Source organism: Theropithecus gelada, chromosome 8 (genome assembly GCF_003255815.1).
Source record: "Theropithecus gelada isolate Dixy chromosome 8, Tgel_1.0, whole genome shotgun sequence".
NCBI lineage: Eukaryota > Metazoa > Chordata > Mammalia > Primates > Cercopithecidae > Theropithecus > Theropithecus gelada.
The window spans coordinates 96,072,345-96,086,344 of NC_037676.1; the positions used below are offsets into that span (position 1 = coordinate 96,072,345).

Here is a 14,000-nt window from a genome sequence, read left to right on the forward strand (position 1 = left end):
AGGAAGAATTTAATCCGAAAATTGGGCTGTGCCTTTTTAAATTTCTGTGTTACTGTTTAAGAAAAAATCTTAAATATTTTTGGGCAACTTTTGTTCTAGCAGAGGAGGTGCTTAAAGAGAGATACACAATTAGATTAGAAATATTCTGCACTTGACAGTACTATAGCCACTGGCTGTATATGGCTATTGAGTTCTTGAAATACAACTAGAGTAACTTTGGAGCTAGCTTTTAATTTTTTATTTAATTTTAATTAGTTTTAATGAAAATAGCCCCATATGGCTAGTGGCCACCACACTGATTGGACAGTACAGATCAGATATTATGAGTACATGTCCAAATGTGTTAGACTTGCCATCTAATTCATTAGTTACTAGTGTATTTTTTTTGTTTCTTGTAATAAGCATTAACTAAATAGAAGCAGTGTAACATGGTTGTCTTGTAAAGAATAATCTATAAGTAGAAATCCCATGTTGAAATATTTTGTAGTGTATATTATATTCCACCTGATGAGGATATTATAGAGTTAGGAATATTAACGCATTTGGAGAACAAGTAGAAGCAAGCAAGCTAGAAAGAGTCTTGGTTATATACCTGCTAACCCAAAATACCTCAATGTTGTACATTTTAAAAATCAAACTCTCAGTGGTAGAACTTGTCATAGCTGTAGGTCTCTCTACTGTGTGCCACTCTCCTTAGTACTTTCCAAAGATGATTTCATGTAATCCATACAATAGTCCTATGAGATAAGCATAAAGAGTAAGAGATAATAGGCTGGGCACGGTGGCTTACACTTGTAATCCCTGCACTTTGGGAGGCTGAGGCAGGTGGATCACCTGAAGTCAGGAGTTCAACGTGATGAAACCCCATCTCTTCTAAAAATACACAAAATTAGCTGGGCATGGTGGCATGCGCCTATAATCCTAGCTACTCAGGAGGCTGAGTAAGAAGAATTGCTTGAATCCAGGAGGCGGAGGTTGCAGTGAGCCGAGATTTCGCCACTGCACTCTAGCCTGGGCAACAAGAGCAAAACTCTATCTCAAAAAAAAAAATAGGAGATAATCTGTAATTGAGAGAATTGAAATAATCTTTACTAAGTCATAAGTCCTTTTCAGGGGAGAAATGGCTAACGGGGAGAGAGAGACAAAAGAAAAATAATTTTTGATAAATGGCACAGGTAGTGAAATAGGGAAGCAGTAGAAAATATGGGACATGGTTTTACAGTAGGTTATCCAAGGATGTCTGGGAAAAAAAAATGATTTTGTAGACAGAAAGGGAAGGATTTGGGGGTAGTTTTTGTCCTTGGGGTTTTTTTTTTCTAGATCGTGAATCATGTCACTAAATAAAGTTTTTTATTCTGCATGTGCTTACATAGATCATTTTATTATATATGGTAAAATATAATATTAACAATTTACACTGTTATGCCAAAAAGCCAGTACTGCACAATGGTAGAATTTACCAGTAAGCTCAACTGAATGAATTCTCATTTGATTTTTTTATATCTTTGGTTGGGGAATACTTTTGTAGGCAGAAACAGAATTACAGAGAGCTGCAATGGATGCTAGCCGAACAAGTCGTCATCTGGAGGAAACTATTAACAACTTTGAAAGGCAGAAAATGAAGGATATAAAGGTAATAAAGTAACTGTTAGGGTTCAAAATGTGTTTTTAACCTTATTTTTTACTTTAAACTCATGAAAAATTTAAATTACTCTAAATTTTTTGGCCCATAAATACCCCTTATAAAGAAAATATGATAAATAAGGGGCCAGGCACAGTGGCTCATGCCTGTAATCCTAGCACTTTAGGAGGCCTAGGCGGGTGGATCAATGGAGGCCAGGAGTTTGGGACGAGCCTGGGCAACATGGAAAAACCGCATCTCTACAAAAAACTAGCCAGGTGTGGTGGCACATGCTTGTAGACCCAGCTTCTTAGGGGGCTGAGGCAGGAGGATCAACTGAGCCTGGGGAGGTTAAAGCAGCAGTGAACCATGACTGCGCCACTGCACTCCCTGCGTTCCAGCCTGGGCAACAGAGCCAGACCCTGCCCACCCCACCCCCCAACAACAACAAAAAGAAAACAGAAAAAGCAAAAAATATTATAAATAAAATATATCGTGGGTTTTTTTTAAAAAAATGGAAACAGTGGTATATAAAAGACCAACATTTCCAAACAGTAGCCAGATATTCAGCTTTTTATAACAAATACTATTTAATCAAGGGGAACTAACATTTATTGTGTTTTTATATACCAGGCGCTACAACAGGCACTTGACATAAATTCTTGCAGTCTTCACAGCAACTCCATGAGGATGAGGTGGTGTTATTAAAAAATTAAGCAGCCAGGCACAGTGGCTCACACCTGTAATCCCAGCACTTTGGGAAGCTAAGGCGGGCAGATCACTTCAGGTCAGGAGTTTGAGACCAGCCTGGCCAACATGGCGAAACTCCATCTCTACTAAAAATAAAAAAATTAGGCATGATGGCATGCACCTGTAATCCCAGCTACCCAGGAGGCTGAGGCAGGAGAATCGCTTGAACCCAGGAGGTGGAGGTTGCAGTGAGCTAAGAAGAGCATGCCACTGCATTCCAGCCTGGGTGACAGAGTAAGACTCTGACTCAAAAAAAAAAAAGAAATTAAGCAGAGACATAAATATTTTACCCAAAGTACAGTAGCCAGAAATAGGAGCTATAAACCAATTTTTTAATGTGTGATTTCTGTTATAATACAGTCATTAATTTTTATAGCCTAATACTTTGTAGTAACTACATATTATCAAATAAGTAAACAGGGTAATAGTAGCCAACCACATAAATTTGCATCTACTATGATATGGTACCTTAGTCAACAAAATCACAAGAATTGCCTTATTCTAACACATTTGTAGATTTGAAACTTCTTGGGGATCATGAAATTCAGCAGGTCTTTTTGATAACCATCGTGGAAACACTTGAAGGACCTCTTATGACCATCTTACAGACTTTAAAACTCATCTAAGGCTCTTTTTGGCTCACTGAAGATTTTCCTGTAACAAGCTTTAAATATTTGTTTTGCTACTATTGACAAATCTTCCTTCATAAGCTATATTCTTTCAATAAAATAAGCATTATCTGCCACTTAATTATATTATTTATCTCTGAAATCCATGAAACAGTATTTATTTACATCTTTTATTTTCTTTAATTTCCTGTCATAGTTTCAAAGGATTTCTGAGCTTCTCAATTTAGTCACAGGCTCTGTACTCTTCTGTGTAATAGTAGATTGCTACCCACAGAAGAGCATCTCAGGGGGCTGTCCCGAGACAAATTCCTTTACCAAGCTAGGAGAGTATGGTCAGGGTATAAAGTTTTATAATTGCTGACATCCCCTCTTAAACTGAGGGAGGAAGGAGAATTATTAAGATAATTAATTAACCTTAACCTGAAAAATGGGAATGGAGACTTGTGAGCTATGCCTGATTCCACTGTTGGGTAAAGGCTTCTTTAGTGATGGGAAACTGATTCCTTGCTCCATCACTGTTCCTCAGACCTGCACATTTTTCATTTACACATGGAAATTTGTCTCTACTCTGATCTTTGGGCTCACTTCTCTGTTCTGCCTGGATGCTGGTTTTAATTCCCTGAGCATTACAGAGTACCAAACCCCACAGAGAAAGTGCAGCATTCCCAGCTACAATTCCTGCTACCTGGGATTTCCTGAAGCAACAGGAGATGGTAGTAAGGTGCTGTACGGTGGAGGGTGCACAGAGAAGAAAAGAGCTTCTAAGCTTTTCTCTATTATGCCCCCAAAAGAGGGAAGTCTCTTGATTTCAGGAAGTCTCTTGGTCACAGAAGAAAATTTTAAAAAGACAGGAAGAAACCTACACTTTAAAAACACTGAGCTATAATTCACTGTGCAACTCTGGTTTTGAGTGTATACACAGATATATATATATATCGATAGATAGATAGATAGATAGATAGATAGATAGATAGATAGATAGATAGATAGATAGATAGATAGATAGATATAGTATGTATGTATGTATGTCTCTCCACTCCATGTTAGAACATTGTCATCACTTCAACCTTGTACAGTTTAGCTTTTGCCCCCGTCTGCTTCCTAACCCTGAGCAACCACCACTAATCTTCATCTCTATGGATCGAGCTATTCTGCACATTTCATAGAATGGAATCATCAAATACATTGACTTCTGTGACTGGCTTCTTTCACTTAGCCTGCTTTCAAGGCATATCCATGTTGTAGGATATATCAGTACTTCATTCCTTTTTTTGACCAACTGATATTCCATTGTATGGATATACCACATTTTGTTTACTCATTTCAAGGACATTTCAGTTGTTTCCACCTTTTGGCTATTGTGAATACTAATATAAACGTTTACGTACAAGTCTTTATGTAAACATACATTTTCATTTCTTTTGGATATATACCCAGGAGTGGAATTGCTGAATTATTGGTAACTTGATGCTTAAGCATTTGAGGAAGTGCCAGACTATTTTCTAAAGTGAACGCACCATTGTGTTTGCCCACCAGCAGTATATGAGGGTTACAACTTCTCTGCATCCTCAGTACTTGCTATTCATCAGCCCTCCTAGTGGGTTTGAAGTAGTAGTTTCATTGTAATAGTCATCTCATTATAGTTTTGACTTGCATTCCATGATGATGCTTTTTCTTTCTTTTTTTAAAATAGAGACAAGGTCTCACTATGTTGCCCAGGCTGGTTTTGAACTCCTGGTCTCAAGTGATCCTCCCACTTCAGCCTCCCAAAGTGCTGGCATTTACAGGCGTGAGTCACTGTGCCTTGCCTGATGATGCTTTTTGGCCATCTGTGTATATCTGCCTTGAACAAATGGCTATTGAAATCCTTTACCCTTTTTTTCTCCTTTTATTTTATTTTTTTTTTTTTTTGAGACGGATTCTCACTCTGTTGCCCAGGCTGGAGTGCAGTGGCGCGATCTCAGGTCACTGCAACCGCCACCTCCCAGATTCAAGTGATTCTGCTGCCTCAGCCTCCCAAGTAGCTGGGATTACAGGCATGCACCACCACGCCTGGCTAATTTTTGTATTTTTAGTAGAGATGGGGTTTTGCCATGTTGGCCAGGCTGGTCGTGAACTCCTGATCTCAGGTGATCTGTGCACCTCCACCTCCCAAAGCTCTGCGATTACAGGCGTGAGCCACCATGCCCGGCTCCTTTACCCTTATTTTAACTGGATTGTCTTATTTCTGAGTTGTGAGAGATTTTTATATATTCTAGATAGAAGACCCTTATCAGATAATCTGCAGTTTTTCCCATTCTGTGGGTTGCTTTGTCACTTTCTTGATAGTGTCTTTGAAGCACAAGTTTTTAATTTTGATGAAATCCAATTTCTCTCTCTTACTTGTGCTTTGATGTTATAACTAAGAATCCACTGCCAAATCCAAGGTCATGAATATTTATTCCTATGTTCTCTAACAGTTTTATAGTTGCAGCTCTTATATGTCTTTGATCCATTTGAATTAATTTTTATATATGGTTAAATTTTGTAAACGTTAAATATCATTATTTTGCATGTGACTGTCTAGTTGTTGCAGCACCATTTGTTGAAGAGACTATTCTTTCCTCAATTGAATGGTCATGGCATCTTTGTTGAAAATTAGTTGACGTGGTTTTACTTCTGGGCTCCCATTCCTTTTCATTAATCTATGTGTCTATCCTTATGCCAGTACCACACTGTCCTAACATTGCTTTATGGTATGTTTTTAAATCAGGTGAGTCTTCGTACTTTCTTCAGATTTTTAAAAATTGATATGGCTATTCTGGATCTATTGCAATCCTGTATGAATCTTAGAATCAGTTTGTCAATTTCTACAAAGAAGTCAGTTCGGGTTCTTATAAGGATTATATCAAATATGTAGATTAATTTGAGGAGTATTGACATCTTAAGAGTAATTCTTCCTGTCCATGAACATGGGATGTTTTTCCATTTATTTTCATATTCTTTAATTTCTTTAAGCACTATTTGTAGTTTTCAGAATATAAATTGTGCATATCTTTTGTTAAACTTCTTCCTATTTTATACTTCCTGTTGCTATCGTAAATGGGTTTGTTTTCCTAATTTCATTTTCAGATTGCTTGTCACAAATGTATAGAAAGACATTTGATTTTTGCATACTGACTTATGTCTTACAACCTTGCCAAACTTGATTATTAGTTCTAATAGTTTTTTAGTAGATTCGTTAAATTGAGATAAATTTAATAAATTGAGATAAATTGGATTTTCCACATATAAATTTTGTTTTCTGCAACAACTTACAATTTAAATGCAACCTCCCATAACCCTAGCAAACTCCCAGAAACATGAGCACCAGATTATCAATACCAGAGTCTGTTAGGGTTCTCAATCTCCATTCTGCACATCATTCCTCATTACTGTCAAATTGCTTCCTTTCCAAGTAAGGCCACATTTGGGATCTTTTATGATAAAGAGGGATGTAGAAATCTCACAAGGTTGCCTCAAAGATCAGTCAAAAGGGTTACATTACAGCTCCTTTTTTTTTTTTTTTTTTTTTTTTTTAAAGAGCTGGTGTCTCCCTATGTTGCCCAGGCTGGTCTCGAACTCCTGGGCTCAAGCAATCCTCCCACCTCGACCTCCCCAGGTGCTGGGATTACAGGCGTGAGCTACCATGCCTGGCTGGCCCCCTTATTTCTAATAACAATATTCACATATTGCCATGTTGATCTTAGCATGTCTCATAAACATTTCTGTGAGAAGAATACTTGGAAAAGTCAGATTATTGGTACCACTCTTAATTTGGGGAGAAACAGACAGAACATTCCTATTCTTACCTGTTACCAGGCTACTGCTTCTGGTAAGGGCAGAGTTTGTGGCTCCTTTAACCACTCTGGAAGCAGAAATGATTGGCAGTAGTGAGCACTACTCATAACTGTGTGTGCATTACTGTGTTTGAGGTGAGTTTAATTGATAAGTCCATTTGAATTTTGGTATTGGAATTAAACAGCAAAGTAATACATTTTTGACAGACTTTTCATAGGAACTTTGCAGAGTGTCTCTCTGAAATAGGCTGTTACAGAACTTAGTGTACAAAATGAGAGAAAAATCACAATCCCATTTGTTTCCATGTATTAGGAAAAGTCATCAGTACATGATGAATGTCAAGGGAATGTCACAATTACAAAAAAGGTACTTAAGCAGGAGTTACTCCTGTAACAAACGGGGATAGGAACTCAGTATGTAGTGAAGTAGCTGACATAAGCAAGAAACATCATAATTAATTTTTTATAGCTTTATTTTTATTATAAATATAAATCGTAAAACTTATCCATAAAATTATAGAGAAAAATTTAGTCTTATCACCCAAAAATATTCACCATTTTTTATTTTACCCTTCCAGATTTTTCCTATGCATATATACAGAGACATGGTAATAACAATAACAAACATTTCTTAAACACTGACTGTGTGCCAGGTACCATTCTAAGCATTTTGCATGAATAAACTCATTAATTCCTCAAAACATCATTATGAGGAAGGTACTATTTTTAGCCCTGACAGTTATACATTAATGGGACCACCATATATATAGCATCTCTTCTTAAAACTTATGGATATATTTATGCCAAGAAACAGATCCATATTATTTTTTGTTATCTTTATGATATTCTGCAGTATGGTTATACTAGTTCATTTAACCAGTCCTCATTGGTGAATGTCTAGGTTATTTTTGCAATTGTAGTTGTCACTGCATCATTACACATCGTTAAACAGCAGCCTTAACTGCTAGCCCAGTTATTCTCTTGAGATAAATTACCAGATGTGGAGCTCCTCCTTCAGAGCATACACTTTTAACGTTAATATATATTTTTAAAACTTCTGTCCACAAAGGTTAAACCAGTTTACATTCCTACTAAACCTTGCATAAGCACAGGTACAATGATGAGTTTGTTTGGTTTTTTTGTTGTTGTTGTTTTGAGACGGAGTCTCGCTCTGTCACACAGGCTGTAGTATGGTGGCATGATCTTGGCTTACTGCAACCTCTGCCTCCTGGATTCAAGTGATTCTCCTGCCTCAGCCTCCTGAGTAGCTGGGATTACAGGCGTGTACCACCATGCCCAGCTAATTTTTGTATTTTTAGTAGATGGGGTTTCACCATGTTGGCCAGGGTAGTCTAGAACTGCTGACCTCAGGTGATCCACCTGCCTCGGCCTCCCAAAGTGCTGGGATTACAGGCATGAGCCACTGCACCTGATGTGTTTTTTGTTTGTTTTATATGACAATGTTGACACCATAAGTTGCAGTATTTTTAATAGGACGATAGGTAAAAAATCAGTATCATTTGCATTATTACTGCTGAGCTTTTTAAATATATTTAGCAATACATTTCTTTAGTAAATTATATTTTTCCTTAACCTATATTTCTGTTGGATGTTGGAATTTCTTACTAATTTCTAAAAATTATTTATATTGAGACAATTAGCCCTTCAAATGAAAGAGAAAGTATGTTGCAAATGTCTTTTCTCATTTTACTGCTTACAGTGTTTTTGCCACCTCTTTTCTTTTTATTGCCAGATCTATCTGTCTTCTTTTTGGTTTCTTCCTTGGTGTCATGCTTAGAAAGGTTTTCATCCCCTAGGTTATATAAGTATTGCTTATACTTTCTTGATTTTTAACATATTTTAAACATTAAATATTGAGCTGGCAGCTGTGTTTTGCAGTGTTATGACATGGATATATAACTTTAATTTTCAAATGGGTAGATAGTTCTCCTGACATCCTTTATATCCTATACTCTGGAGAGCTGTCATTTCCTCTTTGCCAAAATGTTCTTAAAACTTTTTCGTCAAAGATCTTTGTTAATCAAACAAGATAGAGGCTTTACTGTTAGTCACTACGTCCAATTTAGCTAGTTGACTTTGTTGTTCTTGTTGAGACAGAAGTCTCCAAATGTTGCCAAGCTGGTCTGGGGCACCTGGACCCAAGGGAACCTCCTGCCTCAGCCTGCCAAGTAGCTGGGATTATAGGCACATGCCATTGTGCCTGACTAGTTTATTTCTTGAGCATTAAAAATGGGTGTTTTGGCTTGTCATCAACTCTTAGTTCAGTTTTCCCTCTAGGAGTTTCCACACTCAAGAAAACCTGACTCCTTTCTGGTTTGCAACTATCATAAGGACACTAACAACTAAGAGTAGATCCCAGCCCTGGTCAGAAGCCATTCCTCCTCTAAAGTATTCCTGGGTATCTAGAGATACTTTAATATGAAATCCAAAATTGTATTTTAGCATAAGGCCGTTTATCAGTCAGTTGCCAGCCTGGTATACCTGAGCCCTCTCTAACTTACATGAAGTGACAATAAGGGTGATTGTGAATCATAGTTACAAGTCTCTTTTAACCTACGCCCTGTCCTCTCAGTTAGAATGACATATATCACTGAGTAGCAATCAAAGCCTCTTAATGCTCCCTTAAGTGTTTTTCTAATCATCTAGGAAAGAATGGAGCTGGAGGGAAGAATCACAGGCTACTGATAATTATCTATATGGCTGTCCTCCAAAGTATATGACCACTCTTTTCTGGGTTATCTTAGGAGAGCAGGGATGAAGGGAAATGTGTATTTGACTAGCCTTCTAATATAATCCATGCTTGAGTATTTTCTGCCTTGTTCTTATTCAGCCCAGTTCTCTCTATATTGCTTATTTTGTTATAATTAACAAGATATGATCATGTTTATTAAAAACTTGCCTGGTTTCCATCTTTTCCCTATCCACTGATTACCTCACCCCCTGCTCAGATCAACATGCACATCTTCACTCATACTTTTTGTTCATGATCTTCCTTGTCATAAGTTTCCATCATGCTTATATAGAGGTTACCTGCACAGTTTATCTGTGAAGGAAATTATTGATTCCGGCAAGAACAGCACAGTTCAGTGGGCAATAGCAGAAAAACCTTAAATGAGCTATAACCTTATAGCCTTAGAATCAGATCTGTGTCTAAAGAGTCTTATCTGTGAGCAACACTGGGCAAGTCAATATCTGTAAACTGGAACGCTCTATGCAAATATATGGTATTATCATCAGTGGCAGGAGTGTCATTACTACCAAGTAACTCCTTTATGTTTAGAGAATACAAGTAGCATATAGTGTGGAACATAATTCCTGTTGAAAAAATGTTCTACTGTTTAAACATCAGTTGGAATTGCTAAAACACCAGCTTCATAACTGAACTGCTCTAATACTTAATAAGCATATGGTATTAAAAGTATACAGTAGCATACATTTTAGTCAGATCTTCTGTTATTATAAATGTCAGTTACTAAGTATAAAGAGAGCTAACTAAAATAAAAAATAAGATGGAAGTGAATGGTGATAAAGGAAATACTTTGTATAACTTGAAGGTTTGGCAGCAAAAGGTCTTCACAACTGTTTCTCTTTCAGTTATCTTTTGTACTTTATTTGCCCTGTAGAAAAACAGATACTTCTGTATTTTATAAAGTACCAAGACTATAGTGAGGAATAAAGTTACTATATTCATAAAGAAATTTAAATCATTGTTTAAATTCAATTCTTTGGTTTTTTTTAGACTATATTTTCTGAATTTATCACAATCGAAATGTTATTTCACGGCAAAGCTTTAGAGGTCTACACTGCTGCCTACCAGAATATACAAAACATTGATGAAGATGAAGATTTAGAGGTAGGACTATATCTATCTAAGCTCAGTTCTTCTGTTAATCTGGAAATATTTAAAAGAGAACATTAGTTTGTACGTGATTAGTATCTTTTTTTTTTTTTGAGACAGAGTCTCACTCTGTTGCCCAGGTAGGAGTGCAGTAGTGTGATCTCAGCTCACTGCAACTTCCGCCTTGTGGGTTTAAGCAATTCTCCTGCCTCAGCCTCCCAACTAGCTTGGGTTACAGGTGCCCACCACCATGCCCAGCTAATTTTTGTATTTTTAGTAGAGATGGGGTTTCACCATGTTGGCCAGGCTGGTCTTGAACTCCTGATCTCAAGTGATGCGCCCACCTCGGCCTCCCAAAGTGCTGGGATTACAGGCATGAACCACCACGCCCAGCCATGATTAATATCTTAAATTTGAACACTACAGTGGTTATTATGTATAATCCAAAACAGATGAATTTTTATGATTTTCCATTTATTTTCAACTTTTCAAATTAACCATGGCAAAAGTTCCAGGAGTTAATTTATTAATAGCTAGTAAAATACAATTTACATAAAGCCATTAAATAAAATACTGTGTATCATTTTGACTGGTGATATAAGCCCACTGAAGTGTGCTAAAAAATAACTAACATTTAGTGACTTCAGTAACATTTGAGTGTTTACATCATGCACAATACCCAAAGCTTTACATGCATTTTCTCATTCAAACCTCAAAATCTCAGGTGGTAGGTGCTGCTGTAACTCTCATTTTATAACTACAGAAACAGGCCAAGAGGATTTAAATAACTTATTTGTGGCCACTTAGCTAGTAAATAGCAGAATCAGGATTCTGACTATGTAATGTAATCACTAAGCTATGAAATAAATGTAGGTTATGTAAGCTTGCTTTATGCTGATGGTTTTAGTTAAATGCAGATAATTCTGATTGGCCAACTAACATTAGAGCAAGTAAATATCAAAGCCTGGTCCTCAATGAGCAATTCTGTAAATATCCAACCCTCTTACCTTCCAAAAGGAAAAAATAAAGGTACGAAAGTATTTATGCTGAAGTAAACTGTTCAAGACATACTTTCCCCATCTCATCTCTAATACAGAAGTGAAAAAAGCCATGTAATCCCAACATATAACAAGAATTCTGTATTAATAAAATATGGAAGTGTCTACCACTTAACAAATTTGAAGATTCCCCCTGCCTCCAAGACGGAGTCTTGCTCTGTTACCTAGTCTGGAGTGCGGTGGTGCGATCTCGGCTCACTGCAACCTCCACCTCCCAGGTTCAAGTGATTCTCCTGCCTCAGCCTCCCTAGTAGCCGGGATTACAGGTGCCTGCCACCACGCCCAGCTAATTTTTCTATTTTTAGTAGAGATGGGGTTTCACCATATTGGCCAGGCTGCTTTCGAACTCCTGACCTCGTAATCTGCCTGCCTTGGCCTCCCAAAGTGCTGGGATCACAGGCGTGAGTCACTGCGCCTGGCCTAATTTTTATTTGTATCTTAACTATCAATAAAGAGATCCTCTGAGCCTTCCCGTCCCATTACTCCATGGGCTTCAGGAAACTTAAAACCAGAATATAGGTTAAATAAAATGAAGAAAGTACATATTACAGTATGTGTATATATGTTTCTAATGTCAAAATCTAATTTGTTTTATATCAGTTATATATACATATTTATATTTCTCTATTTGTCAGTAATGACTTCCCAAGTGTTACTTCCAAACACTACAGCTAAGGTTTCTTAACTTTCACTCCTTTTCATGTCCTGCTTTTAAAACTTGATTATGAAGGCCAGGCGCAGTGGCTCACGCCTGTAATCCCAGCACTTGGGGAGCCCAAAGCGGGTGGATCACCTGAAGTCAGGAGTTCAAGACCAGTCTGGCCACCATGGTGAAACCCCGTCTCTACTAAAAATACAAAAATTAGCTGGGCATGGTGGTGGGCACCTATAATCCCAGCTACTTGGGAGGCTGAGGCAAGAGAATCACTTGAACCCAGGAGGCGGAGGTTGCAGTTAGCTTATATTGTGCCACTGCACTCCAGCCTGGGTGACAGAGTGAGACTCCATCTCCAAAAATAAGAAGGGCGGGCACGGTGGCTCATGCCTGTAATCCCAATACTTTGGGAGGCCGAGGCAGGCGGATCACGTGGTCAGGATATTGAGACCATCCTGGTCAACGTGGTGAAACCCCGTCTCAAAAATTAGCCAGGCTTGGTGGCACGCGCCTGTAATCCCAGCTACTTGGGAGGCTGAGGCAAGAGAATCGCTTGAATCCAGGAGTCGGAGGTTGCAGTGAGCCAAGATCACGCCATTGCACTCCAGCCTGGCAACAGAAACTCCATCCCAAAAAAAAAAAAAATTGACTATCAAGCTTTCATCTGTCATTTATAAAATAAGAAAATAGCAAATGTTTACATATTACATTGAGTCAGCTATTGATCTTTGCATTTTAACTATATTATTTTAATCCTCTCAACAACTTTGATGAAAGTACTTATTTCTGATTTCTGTGGATGAGAAAACGGAAGCATAGTGAAGTTAAGAAACTTCCCAGAGATCTCATAGCTACTAAGTAGCAGAGCTGAAAGTCTGATCCGGAAGTCTGACTACAAGGCCCATTATGCATTAATCCTCTCTACATTAGACTTCCAGAAGTATGGTTCTTACTGAGTAACATTAATCATTTCCTGCAAGAAATAACACTGCATTTAGTGGCAGGTTCAAAAGTGATCCCCCAATTCTTCTTCAAGACTGTAGTCCACTTTATAAGTATTTTCATTCTTCTTTGTATAATACCTTTGACATGCCATTTGTTAACTGACCTTAAAGTTCCTTCAAGCCCTTCAGTCCCCAAGGTTTTCCTTCTTATCCCAGAGGCCCTAGGTATTTTTTTGTTACACCACTTCCTTTATAACTTACCACTACTCTTAATCAGCCATCTAAGTAGTTTGTGGGAAAAGAGCTCTATGTAAAACTAAAGGTCTCAGGAATATGTGGTAGATTTTTTTTTAATATCAACTCCCCTACTTTCTAGTGAAGTAATACTGAGCAAGTTAACTTACTCGCTCTTCAGCTTCCTCCTTTCTAAAATGGAGATACTGTAGTACTTACCTCATGTCGTGTTTGTTCAACAACTATTTATTGAGCACCTCATATGCGCCAAGCACCATTCTAAGTGTGAAAGATTTCGTATTCTAAGTTAGAAACAGTCCAAGTTGTCAAAGCAGTAACTTTAAATCTACCAGGGAATTCGACATGCAAAAAAATAACTAACGATTTTTTAATAATATGACCAGTCCTATAAAGGGGAAAAAAAAAGTGTGC

At 37.6% G+C, this 14,000-nt stretch overlaps 1 protein-coding gene across 6 annotated transcripts in view; it reads left to right on the plus strand.

Annotated features, from left to right (window-relative positions):
* Nucleotides 1–14,000, plus strand: part of FAM92A (family with sequence similarity 92 member A) — a 34,630-nt gene that overhangs the window by 9,083 nt on the left and 11,547 nt on the right. For 4 of the 6 annotated variants that reach the window (XR_003120800.1, XR_003120801.1, XM_025394096.1 and 1 more), the window contains exons 6-7: nt 1,529–1,633; nt 10,579–10,692. Coding sequence is in view for 4 of the 6 variants with exons in the window: in XM_025394096.1 (XP_025249881.1) it covers nt 1,529–1,633; nt 10,579–10,692 (219 nt within the window). In the remaining 2 variants the exon portion in view is untranslated. The remainder of the gene's footprint in view (nt 1–1,528; nt 1,634–10,578; nt 10,693–14,000) is intronic. The other 2 variants (XM_025394098.1, XM_025394097.1) reach the window with 1 other exon arrangement.